We start from the raw sequence: 19,904 nt of genomic DNA, 5'->3' as shown, positions 1-19,904 counted from the left end.
TGTCGCTCCCCTTGTGGTGGTATGATTTTATATTCACCTTTGGGCAAGTACATGACAGAGTTTCAAGCAGTTGCTCGCTACTGTCACAGCGGTGAGACGTTCGTGTGTGCTTTATGCCCAGAACGTAAGCTTTCTGCAAAATATTGATACTTTACATTAACTCCTACGTGCTAAATTATTTATGTTCAGAAAGTTCTTAGTGTTAATCAAAATGACAAGTTGGATAAAAAGTAAAATAACTGGCTATGATAAATGATTGTGTCCTTATGGATTAATTACAGCCTAAACCAATGATCTGATCGTAACAAACTGACGATATATTTGTTTAATAAAACATACAACAACGATATGGTTGTCCCACAATGTATCCTTATAAAGCATAAAATAAATAACACTAATAAAATAAGTGCAGTTAAGATTACTGATAACGGAAATGAAGTGGTAACAGGTCCCCAGAGTTCAAATAATCATCTGCAGTGAACAACGTAGAAAGTCCCATGCCACTTAACTGTTCACTAATGGAACTGCAAATTCATAACTATTCAAAGTTCAGTGGTGCAGTTAAAATATCAGAAATCCCGTAAACAGTGGTATATCCTATAATGCTAATCTGTAGCAAGTCCAAAGGCAGCATATCACCAGACACTTGTGAGAGGTACTGACCTAAATACTTGCAAACTGTAAGCTTAGCACCAAAATATTCCAGTTCCGTACGAAAGTTAAAGTATTCACATGGCCACCTAAAACCTGAAATTCACTGGTCTGAAACCACCCACAAAGATCTTCAATACAGAAGTTGCCTCTTCCACGCCTCTGAAGAGCAAGACAAGTGACTGTTCGTTCACCTTTTTTGTGCTTCTTCTAAGCAAGCCAAAAGTTACAAGAATAAACAAAATCAACAATGGAGAAGCACATAAAATATAAAGATTTTACAGATACAATGTATATGTTGAAAGAAACGCCTCTCTCCTCCGGTGCACTTCAGACCACACACAGTATTCTAGGCATAATATTTTTGGCACAATTTAAGCATGAATTCTGAGGACATATGGTCAACATTAATAACAAATAAAACATTATACATAAAGAATGAACAGTAAGGATGGCATGGTCAATAGAAATGGCTCATTGTGCTCAATTGAATGATGCTATCAGAATTTAGGTACTAAGTGCCACTTTTACATCTTTGTTAGAGTCGAAGTGAATATTAAATTAATGATTCTTGATAACATATTTGGGATATAGCGATATAAATTCAGTCGTCATAAAAAAATCAGTCTCCATCGCAAAATGAAACATAATTTATTAGTGGAGACTAGTTTCAATCCACACAGATCATCTTCAGACCATAAGACATCTACTATAATTAGTTATAGGTTCACTGAGTGGAGATGAACTGCATGACAGAATTCACATTTGTCATCTGGTCTGGAGAAGATATACGAGGCCTGTTCAGAAAGTAAGCTCCGATTGATTGCCAAATTGAAACCACAGTGAACATCAGAAATGTTTTACTTGTAACAATTAGCTACACCTTTCAGCTACTTCTCTACCTAGTCGCCGTTCTGACTTAGACTTTTGTCATAGCGTTGTACCAACTTTTCAATAGCCTCATCATAGAAGGCAGCCGCCAGTGCTTTCCGCCAATTCTCCACGCTAGCCTAAACCTCGTTGTCTGTGTCAAAATGTTGTCTTCAAAGACAGCGGTTCATGTGACCAGAGATAAAACTCAGGGGGAGACAATTGCGGACTGTATTGTGGGTAATCTCACATTTCCATTTGAAAACGATGCAGGAGCATCTTCATTGCCCCTGCAGAATGCGGCTGAGAATTGTCTTGAAGAAGAAACAGCACGACAGTTATGTAATGTTAGCTGCATAGCTTCAGGCGAAATTTCTCACCAGGCCCTCGTACTTGGCGGCAGACACTATTTTCTAGACATCTTTACGCACTCACTGCGAGCTCAGAAATGAGAAGAGCGACGTGATGCTAACTGGGGTTATACTAGAGACACTACCCAACACATCTGTGCAAAGCTTTATCGGATTTTCATAGTCGTTTCCATTTCGCGACCGATCGGAGCTTACTTTCTGAACGCCCCTCGTATATACATTGAAATCTTTCAGCACGAGTTATCTTCTACTTTGCGATCTAGAGTGATTTTTTTCATTACAACAAATATTTAATCAAGTAATAAAGGAATCACTTTATAAAATATACACATAATACGCAGATACCACCTGTGACTGTGTACACGGCGATTGTGGATGTGGGGCTACTTGGCAAACATTACCTTCGTTTCAGAGGTGCCCTGGCGTCATCGCTGGCATGGTTGTCTGTTGACCGAATGCCATCTTCCGTGCAGAAGATTGTACGGACACCTGGTTGATAGTTTGTATGACTATTTCGTGAACTAGACACAGGTCGGGAAAATAACGGTTTGTTGCTTTAACTTTGGACACCAGTGTAGGTAGAGGTTCAAGGTATATCACGTTGCGTTCACTTTAAGTATAAATGTGGAAAACTTGATGTCCTAATTCATTTGCATAATTAACATCGAATGAAACATCGTATGATTCAGAACTGAATGTAAAATGGATATTGAAGTGTGATCTTAAGTATTGGTTGCTAGGGACCGCAGGAATCGTCCAACACTTAGGCTGTAAATATAATTCGTAGTCTCTGTGGGATATAAGTATATAAAGGTTTGTGTAACGCTGCCATTCATAAGCAATCTGAAAGTAAGTCCTATAGTTTCTACAAAAAAATTGTTATCAAAACAGCAAAACACACTCCTGAGTGATGTGATTGCCTTGATATGCTCGGATTTGTAATACGATGGGCCTGTAACACTATTTCAAAGTATTCCGTAGCAGCTGTATTGTGGAGTCACCTGAGGTGACTTAGTCACGGACAGCTCGTCACAACAACCTTTCCCCCACTGGACAGCTGGCGTAGATCAGAAACACACAAGTCGCCCACAGTGACGTCCATTTCAAATACTTCCACTCAGCCGCTGAGCGAGACGAAATTAACCAACAGATTCGCCTAAGATGAAACACAAATAAATCTTGCGCAAAGAGGCCATTGTGCTCGGAGGAAACAAAGACTTTCCGATTAGACAGCTGTGCCTGCCCCTAGGGCTCTCTCTGTCAATAATGCCATACTGCAATGTTTCTTTTTGATTGCTTACATATGTTTTAAAAAATCATGCAAGTTTCAGGAGAATAATTCAAAATAATGAAGGAATTGATATTTTTACTACCTCAACGACAATGGTGGCATGTCTGATTTGGTTGATTAACTTGCTTGAAGGTGTGATTTTAACCTACAATAAAAATTCCTGGCACTTTTTACACATTGTGGTTTGCATGAGTGCTATTACTTAACCGAACGTTATTCTCTTTCACATTTTTGGTGCAGTCAGCTGTGACTCTTAACTTTCTTTTACCTTTCCACAGAATTGTCGATGGATGACTTGGCAGCGCAGGCCTTCGTCTTCTTCATTGCAGGCTTCGAGACGTCCTCAACGGCGACGAGCTTCACTTTGCATGAACTGGCGCTCAACCCTGACGTGCAGAGCAAGCTGCACGACGAAATCGACTCCGTGCTGAAAGAAAACGACAACGAAATATCCTACGACACCATCGGCAAAATGACTTACCTCGACAAGGTTGTAGCCGGTAAGGAAAATCAATCTTCAATTTGGATTCCACTTTTAATTACATTTATTACACCTTGTTCAAATAAATAAGAACAGAACAGAACAGAACCACCTGTCTCAGGTTTTTATAGCAACTGGCTAACTGCGTTTGCCTTTCTCACCATATACCGTCAGCATACAGGTTAGAGAGAGTCAGGCAGTTCACCCACATGGAGAAAAATCACAGATTAAAAGGCTACCAGTGGAAAGTCCTCTCGATGGAAACATTTATCTCGTATTGAAATGCTTGAAGAAGGGATTCACATTTAGTCTTACTTGAAGAACAATCCCGTTCACAAATAATACAAGCAAATTTCAAGAAACTCTCCAAAGTTTCGAACCTGCAGCCTAGTTAATATATGCAAAGTGTTGGCTACGATTCAGACTGGGAGCAATAGATGTCTGCCCCCGACCCATCTAAGGAAAGCAAGTAGAGAATCTGCCAAAACAGTGCGTAAAATGACAACATTTACACATTTACAAATTCGCCAGTCTGCAGTGTTTTCAAAGACCGACATTTGAACTCTGGCTGTCCCACCATCCAGTGCTAAAACTCCGTAACCATAGAAATTGAAGTATTGGCGACAAATAAATCTCCTTTTCAACACTTTACATTCTTAGGAGAGCAAAAAGACACTGTAAATCTTTGTATGTCATCTTACTCTCCATCAGATTTTTATTGGCGTACCTTAAACGTTACCATGTTATTGTAATAAACTAGCCACGCAGCTTACTTGCAGCAAATTTTTCTTTTCCAAAGTACAATCCTCACTGATATAGGCAGCATTTGTCAGAAAATTTAACCTGGATGCAATAATTATACTGTATTAACCCTGTGGTGTGCTGATGTGTTATGGGAAAAACGGCGCGTGACGCATGAAACAAGTGTGAAGCAATACTCGGTAGGGTAGACTTTAGCTATACAATGCAAAAACGAAACTGCAGGTACCAGCTGAAATAACAGAGAAAAAGCACCTTGACGATCCCTAGGAGAGACACCAATTACTTTCTTTTTCCATATACAAATTTCAAACAAAAAACGTATATAAAACAATGTGCCGGATTGTTTTCTTTACAGCCGGCCGCGGTGGTCTCGCGGTTCTAGGCGCGCAGTCCGGAACCGTGAGACTGCTACGGTCGCAGGTTCGAATCCTGCCTCGGGCATGGATGTGTGTGATGTCCTTAGGTTAGTTAGGTTTAAGTAGTTCTCAGTTCTAGGGGACTGATGACCACAGCAGTTGAGTCCCATAGTGCTCAGAGCCATTTGAACCATTTTTTTGTTTTCTTTACAGATAAACTGAAAGTACTTCCACTACATAAAGACTAGCTGAGTGTCTAATCCCATAAGAGAACTGGATAGGAAATGCTGGGGAGGTGTAGTCTGTGTGTAAACTGAAAAGCGGGCAGTACTCTCGGTGGAGGACGTTGCCTTTGCAGGAGGAACACTACTGCTATCGTACAGGACGACTAAGACTCAATTTCTCCTCTAGCGCGGTACAACACTGTGCAGCGACTTTCACAAATTCGCCCGCCCGGCTAGCCATGCGGTCTAACGCTTGGCTTTCCGGGCTGGAAGGCGTGCCGGTCCCCGGCACGAATCGATCCGGCGGATTAGTGTCGAGTTCCGGTGTGCCGGCCATCCTGTGGATGGTTTTTAAGGCGGTTTTCCATCTGCCTCAGCGAATGCCGGCTGGTTCCCCTTATTCCGCCTGAGTTGCTGCGCAGACATTTTCTCCACGTACGCGTACACCGTTATTACTCTGCCACGCAAACATTGGAGTTACACTCGTCTGGTGTGAGACGTTCCCGGTGGGGTCCACTAGGGGTCGAACCGCACAATAACCCTGGGGTCGGTGTGGGGCGGCGGTGGTGTGAGTGGACTGCTGTAGCCTGTTGTGGGGTTGTGAACCACTGAGGGCTACGGCGGGGATGAAGCCTCTCCGTCGTTTCTACGTCCTCAGTCCCATACAATACAATATGCAAATTCTGTCCATATACATTACCTGAAGTAGTATTGTCAGTAACTCATACCTGCATTCCTTCCAGTGTTAACCCATTTCGTGCAAAATAAACACTCGCCGGGGTATGTCTGCGCACTATGTTGTCAGTGATTCATAAGGCGTGCTGTGAGTGCCACGTATAGCATTCTAAAACACCCTGTAGTTGTTTGTTGTGACGTAGTGGCATAAAGAGGGTGGGGAATTACCTGCTCGAGCTCCAGTCTGCACACCTATGAAGCAGGGATCTGCATGACCACAGTCAAGTGATCTACCTTTCCTCCCAATTCTACCCCACACGTTTGCCCCTCCATTCTGTGACATCCCTGGAACACAATTTACTACCCCCCCTCCTCCCCCCCCCCCCAACTACGGGTCTACCACACTTAGATGTGCTACTTTGTTTTTAACCCACATCATTTAAAGATAAACATTAATTTAGTAGCATTAAAACAATATTTTTAATAATCTCCGATATTTGCATCCCCTGAACGTGGAAACTACACTGAAGAGCCAAAGAAACTGTTACACCTGCCCAATATCGTGTAGGGCTCCCCCAGGCACGCAGAACTGCCGCAACATGACGTGACATGGACTCGTCTAATGTCTGAATAGTGCTGGAGGGAACTGACACCATGAATCCTGCAGGGCTCTCCATAAATCGGTAAGAGTACGAGGGGTGGAGGTTTCTTGTGAGCAGCACGTTGCAAGGCATCCCAGATATGGGCAATAATGGCACACTCGAAGAAATTCCGTTGCAAAAGACGGAATTTTCTGATCTGTATGACATAGCATAATTGCCATTTTTTCTTTTCCATTTCAGAGTCTCTCAGGAAATATCCACCCGTACCATTGCTGAACAGAGAGTGCAACCAAGACTACAAGATTCCAGACAGTGACGTCATTCTGGAGAAAGGAACACCAGTAGCGCTGTCTGTGCTGGGCCTACATTATGACCCCGCATATTTTGCTGACCCCGACCGATTCGACCCTGAGAGGTTCTCCGAAGAGGCCAAAGCTAAGCGACACCCCTATGTCTACCTGCCTTTCGGGGAGGGACCACGCATTTGCATAGGTGAGTACGTTGTCGGCTGCTGCACGCACTAATATTCACAGCTATGTTGGTAACTGATGCTACCACATATTTTCACTGCGACCATTCTTGACATATTTTCGTATTGTTAACCTCACACTGTGGGTTCTGTTGTTCACTACAAGTCATAGAAAGGAAAATTTTGTTACTCCATACACCGTTTACCTAACTGCGTCTACATCCATATGCAGCAAACCACTGTGAAGTGCACGGCAGGCGGTATTTCCAATGGCGCCAGCTATTAGAGCTGTTTCCCGTTTCATACACGTATTGAGCCCAACAAGAATGGCTGCCTAAACACCTCTGTGTGCACTGCAACGAATCTAATCTTGTGTTAGCGGTTCCCACAGGAACTATACGTAGAAAGCTGCAACGTATTCCTACATTCATCACTTAAAGTTGGTCCTTGAAACTTACAATTTAGTCTTTCACGGGATAGTTGGCGCCCATCTTCTGGCGTTTGCCAGTGTACATCTTACATCATCTCTGTGGCGCCCACCATGTGTCATACAGACCTGTGGCCGTTCATGCAGCCTTTTTGGCATATCCCTCTATCCCTGTCTGGTAAAGGTCCTACACACTTAACGATATTCTAAGGTGTGTGGCACGACTGTCTTGTAAGGAATCTGCTTTGTGGACAGACTGCAGCTCTATCCTACCAATGAACCAAAGTCAGCCACATGCGTTACCTCCGGATGAACCTATGTGATCATTCCATTTATATACCTGCAAGTTGTTACACCTACATATTCGAATGAGTTGATACATCCCAACTGTAGCTAAATGATACTGCAGCCATGCGATAAATTGTTTTTTAAGTTGTATTATGTGCACAGTCTTACACTTTTGGGCATTTAACGGAAGTAGCCAAAAAATCGTGAACCACTTGAAAATCCTGCCAAGATCTGACCGAATATCTGCATACGTTTTTGTAGACAATACTTCATTATTGATAACTTCATCATTTACGAAAAGTCTGGGGTTACAAGTGGAAGAGAATGTAGCTATCTGCCGCGCCGAGACGGAGAAAATTGCTCCTGCCCCTCGTTTCGACATATATGTACCATCAAGTTACTTGCATCTATACGTAACTGAATACAACGTCTGCTGCTGCTGCGAATAATAATGCATAGTAATAATAATAAATACAAGCATATTGAATTCATCACACTTACATGAAAATACATATTATTAGTAATCGTACAGTAACCTAATAGTTAATCCAATCGCCGTCATTATCGATTATAGCTTGGCACCTTTTTGGCGTGCTTTTCACGAGATTTTCTGCATATTCTCTCGGTAACGATGTCCATATCGTCATGATTTTATTTGAAAGGTGCTTCAAAGTATATATTGGCTTTCTTTTACGCTTCATTTTAATATGAAGGGCTTATTTCAGTAGTGGTACAAGTCCATTACCTCCACTTTTCTCTCTATAATGCTTCTGAAGTTAATGATCCAAACAGCTGTGAGGACGGGGCGTGAGTCGTGCTTGGGTAGCTCATTTGGTAGAGCACTTTCCCGCGAAAGGCAAAGGTCCTGATTTCGAGTCTCGGTCCGGCACACAGTTTAATCTGCCAGGAAGTTTCATATCAGCGCACACTCCGCTGCAGAGTAAAAATCTCATTCTGGAAACGTCCCCCGGGCTGTGGCTAAGCCACGTCTCCGCAATATCCTTTCTTTCAGGAGTGCTAGTTCTGCAAGATTCGCAGGAGAGCTTCTGTTAAGTTTCCTAGGTAGGAGACGAGGTACTGGCAGGAGTAAAGCTGTGAGGACGGGGCGTGAGTCGTGCTTGGGTAGCGCAGTTGGTAGAGCACTTGCCCGCGAAAGGCAATGGTCCCGAGTTCGAGTCTCGGTCCGGCACACAGTTTTAATCTGCCAGTAAGTTTCAAGAAGCCATATGCTTGAATATTTCTGGTACCTCAACTGCAGATTTTTCAGCGCTCATTTAACTTTAGGACTCTGTATTTCAAAATGAACAAAAATGGACTTGTACCAGTATTGAAATAAGCCTTTCACACACGATCAAATATTTGAGATCGGATTTGCATCCACAGACACCGCAGGCCAGTCTATCGTTGACACCCCATTGTCTTGTTTCCACGCTGTACAGAGATGGCTGCGATGTTTCGCATCATTATCGTATTGAAGCACCCAGTTTGCCTTGTTCGAACCATATAGCTTCTTACCGTACCTCACAAGACATTTTTGATATTGCACATATTTTCAGCGTTTAAACTGCCTGTAAGTGCGAATAGCCAAAACTGCAACCGACAAAGCAAAACATTCAACTATCACAGTGTTTCTCTATACGCTGTGCGAAAGCACACTGTGTACAGATTCGAGACCAGCGAGATGTCGCTGCGGAAATGACATTTAAAAGTATGGTGTACACATTTTTTGGTGGAACTGACTGTAAATCAGGCAAAGATGTTTAATGTAGCAAAGTCGTGCTCAACATCTTCCTAGTCTAGCTGCTGTGTTATATCAGAATACATGGAGAGTACAGCAAGACTGTTGACTCGATCCTGCAACATCGGTAACCACAAATAATTCTTGAATTTTTTGAGGAATGAGAAAAAACACTCGTAAGAATAATTGGTTGCGCGGTTGGCAAAAGTATTTGTAGCGTAATCTCCAAATTAATGAACACTTCTTGAACGTGGCTTTCACGCACCACACTACACAAAGTATCTGGGGAGGCGGTTTTTAATTCGTTGCCCTTCCCGTACGCTTTAAAATCAATAACCTCATCACTCAAAAATTCTTCCAAGTCATCTTTGTGTTGTCTTTTCAAAGTAAATTACTTAGGAACTCAAAATTTCTCTTCCAACGTTTTTTTCTTTTCTCCAGTTCAGGTATCAGTCTGTGAATAATAACCAGAAAGATATCCACCTGAAAATCTTCCTTTTCTTCAAAAGTAGTATCAAGGTCCGCTGTTTCGTCTACTTCAGTTTTCTTAACTTTTTCCTTTTTCTCAACTATTTCCTGTATAGTTATGTTTTCGACGCCAGTGTTTTCACATGTGTCGTTCACTGAACGAGTGTATCGAAAGTATTCAAGTAGAGAATCGTACAACTTTATTACAGTCCCAATATCGGTATCAACACTTGGCAACAGTTTATTTGTAGCATTAGATCTCTTCTGTATCGTGTCGCTCTGCCTGGCGTGTTTATGAAAGTAGTTTTACGGAGACAAAATAATTTAATTTTGACTGAAAAATATTCCAACGGGTCTCGAAGAACGGAAGAAAGTGTTGCAACAAACGGAAAAATGAAACCGATTGAGAACAATATTCTGCTGCGCGACCCTTCCAAGTAAAGGGAGAGTGAGCCGCTCATGGAACAGACACGGCGAGAGGGCTGATCTCATTAGTTCTAGCTTGGAGACCAGATTAAGTACCATGCGGTTTGCTTCCATTGCTCTGTGACTGATGCCTGCATAGGTCTTGCCTAGTAAATTTATTAATGAATTAGCTAAGTCTTCCTATTTGTGAAACAATTTGAGACAACAGATAAATTTTTCAGCATGATCTCCATCTTTCGATGAATACCTTGCAACAAAAGACAACTGATCCGCATGTGTAGCATCGATGTTGACGTATAATGTGGTCAAAAAATGTCTAGGTTAGGCGGCGGGCTTTTTCGTTAGCTGCAGTATAGCTGATTTCACTGTAATACCTTCGCACATAAACCATATTTATATCTATTTGACCCGCATTTACAGGGATTTTTTTTTTCTTCTGTTTCGAGGCAGTTGAATAACTTGCTCGTTATCAAATCTGGACAGATTTAAAGAATCTTTGATGTTCTGTTGATCAATAACGTCGTGCATTGCGGTTGTATGGTTCGCAGTCCAAGTGCTCCCCGTTGACGGTGCAGATGTGTTGTGTGAAATGGGGTCTTAAATATATATTGTCTCTCCCTGCAAAGCATCCGGCGCTTCCGAAGAGTCTGTGTGCAGTATCGATGGATATAGTTAGCGCTGTGTGTTGCAATATGCTATACCTTACTATGCATATGTGCATTTATAAGTGCTGTCTTCTGCAGTCGCTCAAATTCCCGGGCTGTGTGTTCGTTCATTGCTGTTCGGATGGTGCTGAATTTTATCCTGCCAGTTTGCATAGTCATTTCATACGGGTCAGCCGCTATAGTCATTCCTAGCCTTTCCCTTCTTTCTTTTGTTAGTAAAAACGAGTCCTGAATATAGTCTTCAATGGACCTAGTAGGACAACATGTGAAACTTCCTGGCAGATTGAAACTGTTCGCCGGACCGAGACTCGAACTCGGGATCTTTGCCTTTCGTGGGCAGAGGCTCCAAATTTTACCATTTCATACGCTGTGAGTAGGGATCGTGAGTCGTGCTTGGATAGCTCAGTTGTTAGAACACTTAACCGAGAACGGCAAAGATCCCGAGTTCGAGTCTCAGTCCGACACAGACTTTCAATTTGTCAGGAAGTTTCATATCAACGCACACTCTGCTAGAGAGTGAAAATTTCATTCAGGGCAACATGTGATTTGTTGTAGCACCGGTCGCTCTCGTGTAATTTTGTAGGATTCTTCTTTTTGTATGCAGAAACTTGTTTGTTGATGATAACACTAATGTCATCCGCATATACGTGACATGCGGATTTGGTATTGAGGGTTTATAGACAATGCAGATTTTCATGTAAGTTTTTTTATCAGTGGTTTTACTGTAATTGTATAAAGAGCTACAGGATATGGGCAGCCCTCTCGTATAGCTCATTTCACCAGTATTGATCGAGCTGTTTCACCATTATTTTGTAAATTGAGTGTCAGAGATGCGCTGTTGTATTATACGAACGAACTTTCCTCAGATCCCATTTTGCCCATTACATTAATTAATAAGTCTTGATTAACTCTGTTGTAGGCTTTGGCAAAACCGTTAAAGCTAATGCTAACTTTTCTTTTCTACCCATGTTAGGAGCGCTATATCCCGATATTCGGAATATTGCATCTTTTTGTCGCACTTGTTTCATATCGATGTAGCATCTTAGCGAGAATTCCTATTAGCCTATTATTCAACAGTCGTGTCCATATTTTGAAACCAGTACTGCACTGTGTTTCGATTTTGAAAGCGTTGAGCCTTTTTCGTACTAACACCAATGACCCTTGTGAAAAAGCTGATGACAGACTGTCAAGAATATTATAAGAAAATATCTCGGTCTACGTTATTGTCATGTGCTTTGTAGGGTGAGCCGAGTCAGTGTTCATCGTCCAGTTGGAACTACGTTTATGTCTATATCGCTGCCTCAGTGCAGTGGTGGCACCTGGCGACCAAGCTTGAAACCACATAGCATGGGTGCTACAGCATAGCGGCTCAAGTCTTCCTCATTAGTCGCGGACGCACCACTTGTTGTATTTCCTGTACACCTTGTTGGTGCTATAGATATTTCATTTAGCAAGTTTTATATTACAAGCGAGGATGGAGCTGTATTACTACAGTTGAAGCATGTTCTCAGTATGTCGACTAGACTAATGTATAATTGTGTTTCTGGGAAGTATTTAAATTCTATTATTCAGGTATCATGGTGTACAACTGTTGTATGACCATGCAGATTACTCCATTGACGTTATTCTATCTGTACATTGTAGGTTTGAGGCTGAAAGCTTGTTACTGTCGAAACTGGTCATCAAATAAACTATTTCACTTCAAGCTACCTTGGTTTCAAATATATAGGTATATTTGTTTTGAATATGTAGGCATTTGCTCTGCATTTCTGTATATCTGGTTGGTTTGAGAGATTTGTGTTCATATGCCATACTTCATATGCTAGAAACGTTTCCTGCTGTACATCACTTAGTTCGATATGGTAAGCTGAGTGATCAGAGAACCTCATTGGCCACTAGCTATGTTCTTCTATCCACCAGATAATTCTTGGCATTGTCAAAAATATAACAGGTGTGATCAAAAATATGGTAAATAATTTTATTAGAAACAAAGTGTAAGCTTACATGGAATTTGATTTAATCTTCTTTAGAGTCTTTGCATTGGCTGGCAATGTACCTATCTCAACGCTGAATCCCTGACTGGAAGCATTTCTCGAAGGCTACTTTTGGAAGGGCGTTCAGTTGTCCTGGCCCTCTCAATGACAGAAATAGTGTCAAAACGTTTTCCTTTAAGCTCAGTTTTAAGTTTTGAAAAGAGCCAGATTTCGCATGGTGCTAAATCTGGTGAGTAAAAAATGTGTGTAAAATCTTATGGGGCTTAACTGCTAAGGTCATCAGTCCCTAAGCTTACACACTACTTAACCTCAATTACCCTAAGGACAAAAACACACGCCCATGCCCGAGGGAGGACTCGAACCGCCGCCGAGATCAGCCGCACAGCCGGCCGAAGTGGCCGTTGCGGTTCTAGGCGCTACAGTCTGGAACCGCGCCATCGCTACGGTCGCAGGTTCGAATCCTGCCTCGGGCTTGGATGTGTGTGATGTCCTTAGGTTAGTTAGGTTTAAGTAGTTCTAAGTTCTAGGGGACTGATGACCTGAGAAGTTAAGTCCCATAGTGCTCAGAGCCATTTGAACCATCAGCCGCACAGTCCATGATTGCAGCGCCTGAGACCGCTCGACTAATTCCGCGCGGCATGGTGAGTAAGGCGGATGTGCCCAAACTGGAAAGCCGGCCTCGGTGGCCGAGCTGTTCTACGCACTTCAGTCCGGAACGGCGCTGCTGCTACGGTCGCAGGTTCGAATCCTGTCTCGGGCATGGATGTGTGTGATGTCCTTAGATTAGTCAGGTTTAAGGAGTTCTAAGTTCTAGGGGACTGATGACCTCAGATGTTATGTCCCATAGTGCTCAGAGCCATTTGAACCATTTTGAACCCAGACTGGAAAACCTTCGTCGACCAAAAACTCGGAAATCAAAAGCGAAGTGTGGCGCGGCGTGATGTCATGATGAAGAAGGAAGCCATTGGCCCATTTTCCTGGACTCTTTCTTCATATACCGTTTCGCAAACGTTGCAGTACGCCCTTGCAAAATTCTGTGTTTACAATAGTTACCCTTGTAACGAACTCCGATTGCCCTATGCCCTCAAAACGAAAGAAACAATGAGCATGACTATGATATTCGATTTTGGCTGACGTGGCATGTTAGAGCGAGGGAATTGAGTTTTCCTATTAGGTATTCTAAATTTTCGTGTCATGGTCAAATCCATAAACCCAAGTTCCATCACCAGTTAGAATTTTGGATGTGAACTACGGTCCTGCATAAAGAGGATCCTTCAACTCCGCGCAAACTGACACACCATTTTTCTTCTGTTCATCACTCAAAAGTCTGGGAACAAATTTTACAATCACTTGTCTCATTTGCAAATCATCAGTTAGAATGCTTTTCCCCGGAACCGTGCAAGGTGTTAAGTTCTTCGGTAAGCTCTCGAATAGTTCTTCGCCTGCTTGAACGCGCAGTTTTTGCCACTTTTTGTATGCTCGCCTTCTACCGATTGATTTATGCTTTTAAAATGCTCGTAACACTTGTAAACAGTCCTCAGAGTTACATCATCATCGCTACACATCAGTTTTAATATTTCTTGACTTTCTTGGGCATTTCCTTGCAACTCGAAACGGAATTTAATATTCCCGCGTTGTTCGAAATTCACGACGCGTGACACAGTCGGTAAACACAACCTCACTCTAGCGTCGCTGGACGCTGAGTGACAAGTCAGAACGTGCTCCAACCAGATGCTGTCTGTCTCAACGGATCAAGTTATCGGACAAGTTACATCAAATGGTTGTAGCGTCAGCAGCCGCTGCTAAAAAAATTCATTCACCGTATTTTTTGATCACATCCCGTAGATGCTATGTAACCCGATTTTAGCGACATTGGTGATGTAGCTGCACTGGTAGCACTGGCATGAACTTACATACGGGTGTCCACTTATTTAAGTTCTTCTATTAAATACTAGAATCCTTGGAAAAAACTGAAATTGGGACTTGGATAATAATTTTATTATAAGTCCATATTATTAAAACTGCAACTGATTACTTGAGAAATTCCTTTCTCTACCTACGACCGATGCTGCCCGTTGGATTATATACTTTATGATTAACATATCTTGAATTTTTATGGTGATATTATCTCTTCGGGATTCGAGCAGCGATCGTGTCGTATACTGAATACGTTGTTTGTATAGGACACCTATTCCGCATGCGCTCCCTATTTTGGTAGCTTCGTCATATCCGGTAAGTTCATTTGTTTTGTATGTGACTACTGCCTGTACCAGAGCAATGTGCGTATCTTCCAAATATAAGCATTGTTTGAAACTTTCGTTTCGTCTCCGATTCTATTCTGTATTTAGTGTTACAGTTTTATAATGTTGTGTCATTTCTTCTAAGTACATGGTGGGACATTCCTTCGTTTCATCTGCCCAATGTCCACAGGTGGGTTCGTGTTCTTAATTCCATTGGATCCGGATCTTGTCTTTCATTTTCCACTTCGACGTATTTAGTGTTACAGTTTTATAATGTTGTGTCATTTCTTCTAAGTACATGGTGGGACATTCCTTCGTTTCATCTGCCCAATGTCCACAGGTGGGTTCGTGTTCTTAATTCCATTGGATCCGGATCTTGTCTTTCATTTTCCACTTCGACGTCAGCGCCGCTGTGGGACATGTGACGTGTGCATCCTTCATCATTTCTCAGTAAATGATTCATTCTGTTTACATTTCCTTCCAAGTCATGTATGTCCCCTTTTGACAGTTTACCCGACTTGCGTTTGGTTTTGCCGGTTTTCATCACACGCTTCTACTTTTGCTTGTCAGACTGCTTGCACGGACCTTGAGAACTGTTGGTTTTAATTGCAGTGTTGCTTCGCTCAGGACTCGTTAACGGTGGCCATTGTATGTCTTGCGATCTCCGTACAATCATTCCTTGCGTATTATTCTGGTCTTCCCTGCCTGGTCGTGTTTTGAGTTATTATATCAGGGCGGTTGTTGATCTGCGTCGTTTTGTCACCATTGGCCAGCTCCCAGTAACAACTTGCTCCTGTCTATGGTTGCGCTCATTGTTTGCTTCCTCTGCAGACTTCACCGGAAATGCCCTGCTCTCGGTTATCAGTGGTTCTGCGGTTTGACGCTGTGTCATTGTTCAGTGCTTCCACGGTTCCTACACGTTTATCGACACTCAGCGTTTGATTCCCCATTACTTATGCAGCTTAGGTTGTTGGGTCACCGTCTTTCCTCGTTTCCTCGGTTTATCTTGGGACGAGTCTTTGGTTAACACTTCTGAACTGTAGGCACCATGGTTTAACACGCTGCCTGTCATATACACTGAACACCTGTCTAATATCGTGTAGGGCCCAGGCGAGCACTCAGAAATGTCGCAACACGACGTGGCATGGACTTGACTAATGTCTGAAGTAGTGCTGGAGGGAACTGACACCATGAACCCTGCAGGGCTCTCCATAAATCCTTGAGAGTACAGAGGGAGAGCTTCTGAACAGCACGTTGCAAGGCATCCCACATATGCTCAATAATGTGGGTGTCTGGGGAATTTGGTGGCCAGCAAAAGTGTTTAAACTCAGAAGAGTGTTCCTGGAGCCACTCTGTAGCAATTCTGGACGTGTGGTGCGTCACATTGACCTGATGGAATTGCCCAAGTCCGTTTGAATGTACACTGGACGTGAAGGGATGCAGGTGATCAGACAAGCTGGTTACGTCCGTGTCACCTGTCAGAACCGTAAACAGACATATCAGGGATCCCATATCATTCCAACTGCACACGCCCCACTCCACTGCAAAGCCTCCATCAGCTAGAACAGTCTCCTTCTGACATGCAGGGCCCATGGATTCATGAAGTTGTCTCCATATCCGTACACGTCCATCCACTCAGTACAGTTTGAAGCTAGACTCGTCCGACCAGGCAACTTCTTTCCAGTCATCAACAGTCGAATGTTGGTGTCGTGCAGTCATCAAGGGTACACGAGTGGGTCTTCGGCTCCGAAACCCGTATCGATGATGTTCCGTTGAACGGTTCGCACGCTGACTCTTGATAGGCCAGCACTGAGATCTGCAGCAAATTGCGGAAGGGTTGCACTTCTGTCAAATTGAAAGATTCCGTTCAGTCGTCGTTGGTTCCGTTCTTGCAGTATCTATTTGCGGTCGCAGCGATGTCGGAGATTTGATGTTTTACCAGATTCTTGAAGTTCGCGGTACACTCGTGAAATCGTCGTGCGGAAAAATCCCCTTCATCGCTACTTCGGTGATGCTGTGACCCATTGCTCGTGCGACGGCTATAACACCATATTCAAACGCACTTAAATCTTGATAACCTGCCATTTTAGAGGCAGTAACCGACCTAACAACTGCGGCAGACACTTATTGTCTTATGTGATTTCATGAGATCTTACATGTGGGCACTTGTTCTTATATGCTTTGCGGAAAACTAGTAGTAAAGTTTGATGCTTTTGCCAAGTTTAGAGAATTCACTGAGTAAGTGTATCTACATGTCGAAATGTAGCTCCAGTTATATTTTCTCTGAAGCGCCTGTCGTCCTACTTAAGGGACATGGCAAAGAAAGGCCTTTACTTCCTAATGAATAGGGGCAGTTGATTCAGAATCACTTCATCCAGCTGTATAATTACATTTCTGTGTATATTTCAGGTATGAGGATGGGCCTGTTGCAAACCAAAGTGGGTCTCGTGAACATCATGTCAAAGTACAGTGTGCGACCCACAGAGAAGACAGTAACTAACCTGGATTACCATCCTAGGTCCTTTGTTCTTATGACTAAGAGTGGAATCCATCTTAAGTTTGTAAAGCGTTCCTAGGAGGACAGCACTGAAGAACAATCGTCACGTCCAACATCATGAGTTTTCGTGTCTGAAGGTGTGATTAGTGGTTTTGCGTTGTGTACGTTATCAAGCATTATGACTCGCAGAAAATGCTTACACAGTGGCTTTACAATATGAACGACTACTGTACATCCTTGTGTGACCCTGAAATCTTCAGTTATGTACCTTTAACAGCATGTATTATGTTTATGTACTTAATGTAAATAAATAAACAAGTCTACCAGGTACAGATATCACTACCTTTTTCTCTCAAACATTTGTAAGTTGATGATTGTTAATTCAACAGCTATTCGCAAGATTATCGAGAAGGAAAATCACAGCGGCCATTGTCAGGTGTTGTCATCCAGTGCCGGCTTTAGACAACAGCCTCCTGGAAGAGTGCCAATCCCATAGATGTCACTTGCAAGGTTGAGATCCAGCTATGGTACAAAACCGGTACATTTGGTTGACACAGAACAATGCTTTTGTGAAATACCTGTATGACACGAATTTATGTACTTACAATTTATTCTCAAAATCTGTTACTACTTTTAAAATTCATTTTTCTTTGACAACCTAAATGACGCCTTTGCCACCATGGCCATGTGGGATGCAATTGCAATAAATAAACGATGTTTGTGATGTTTTGTGCACACGACAGGGGACGGGAACGGATAAAGTCCGTCATTTTCCTGGACGGCAGTGGAAAAACGCATAAAAATTGCACTCAAGTTGGCCTGAGTGCTATACATCACGAAACTCCACCTTAGTGTGATTTACCTTTGTGTTTTGATCGATCTAGACTGAACATCAGATTCATTTGTTGCAATGTTTTTCTACCTTCTACAACGCTGGAATAATATGTAAGGTAAGGAAACAATATTTTTCTATTCGCTTTAGAAGATTATGAGCATGCGGATAACATTAATTTCATCTCCAAGAGCGTAACTTCCTATGTTGAAATGTAAGTCCAAGCGGCATATCGTAATGCCGAAAGTAAGCAAGATGCAAAAGGACAATTGAAATAAACACCCTGCTCGACACAGGAACGTATTAAGTAAAAATAAAGAAGGGGTAATCTTGTAGAGAAAAGCGATCCAGTTTGAGGAAAGCACAGTAGTAGTAAGAAAACCAAGTTGCAATCAAAGGCAAACTAGATGAAATATCATTGGATACTGTTAGTTGTTGAACGGAAGCGCGCAAAGAAAGATAAGTGAGGCTAAATGTGGAGTTAAATAATGCAAAATAAGACATCATAACGTTAAAAATAGTGCGTAGAAAACTGAGAAGAAATACATTTAAAAACAGGATATTTTTCGTATTACAAATAAACAAGGCAGGAAGCAAACAAAGCAGTTGTAAACAATGTTACAGCCGCTGAAAAGAGACTTAAAATCAACGAAGGGCCTAGAGATCTTGACGTGCGTGTACCAATACGTTCACGCTGATGAGAAAATAAATGTCCTCTATAAAGAGTCACAGAGACAGGTATTTGACTGTGTAGCCCAAAGAAAGGCTTTATGGCGGTGGGGAGGATTACTGAAGAACTGGACTTAAGCCTAAGAAACAATTTTTACTTGCAATCCCGTTAGTGTTTTGACTGATTTGAAGCGGTCCACCATTATTTCATCTCTATTGTCAGTCTCCTTATCAAAGAGCAGCAGTTACACTTAACACCCCTAAATTTTGTGGTATGTATTCCAGTCACTGGTGATAATGTCCGAGAACCCAAAATAATGTGGAATTAGGTGTACAGTTAATGTAGTTTTTTTCCGTATCACAAAAAACAAGAAGTAAGTTATTGTAACATTCGTTAGTTAGATTTTTTCCCAGGTTAGGGTGTTTTGTGGCTCTTATCCGTATCCTCATTTCTGATGCATCTAATTTTTCCCTTTCTGGTTTCTCTGGAGTCAACCCTTTACGACCAACTCTTAAAACACTACAAATAAATATAATGAATTTATTTCTTGCTTCTCGATTGATCAACGTGAGTAAATTGATTTTGTACTTGGGTCGCACGCTATTTCCTATTTTAATGTTTGCCCTCGCTTGTCTGTTATATTTATCTATTCACTGTACCAGCTTCATAAAAACATGTTACAAAGTGTCACCAATAAATGAACTGCAGCAAATACAGCCGAATAATAAATACGGTGAAGGATGGGAAAATAGAGATAGATCAACAAGTCATTGCATTTAGTGTCTCATGATGACGATAACTACAGCCTCTGTTTTCTCCTACATTCCTTACCCTCTATGACTCTGACTAGTACCAGGTACTCTATTCCATCGTGTCTTAACACATGTCCCGTCCTTTTTCTAATCAG

General features: G+C 42.2%; 1 protein-coding gene across 1 annotated transcript in view; it reads left to right on the top strand.

The window, feature by feature from the left end:
• The window catches only part of LOC126262250 (cytochrome P450 6k1-like), a 50,715-nt gene extending 32,890 nt beyond the window's left edge, over positions 1–17,825 (top strand). Inside the window, exons 6-8 of the mRNA XM_049958736.1 lie at positions 3,462–3,683; positions 6,524–6,775; positions 17,408–17,825. Coding sequence (XP_049814693.1) covers positions 3,462–3,683; positions 6,524–6,775; positions 17,408–17,574 — 641 coding nt within the window. The 3' untranslated portion in view covers positions 17,575–17,825. The remainder of the gene's footprint in view (positions 1–3,461; positions 3,684–6,523; positions 6,776–17,407) is intronic.
• Positions 17,826–19,904: the final 2,079 nt, after the last annotated feature.

Source organism: Schistocerca nitens, chromosome 6 (genome assembly GCF_023898315.1).
Source record: "Schistocerca nitens isolate TAMUIC-IGC-003100 chromosome 6, iqSchNite1.1, whole genome shotgun sequence".
Taxonomy (NCBI): domain Eukaryota; kingdom Metazoa; phylum Arthropoda; class Insecta; order Orthoptera; family Acrididae; genus Schistocerca; species Schistocerca nitens.
This window is presented reverse-complemented; position numbering and strand designations above follow the sequence as displayed.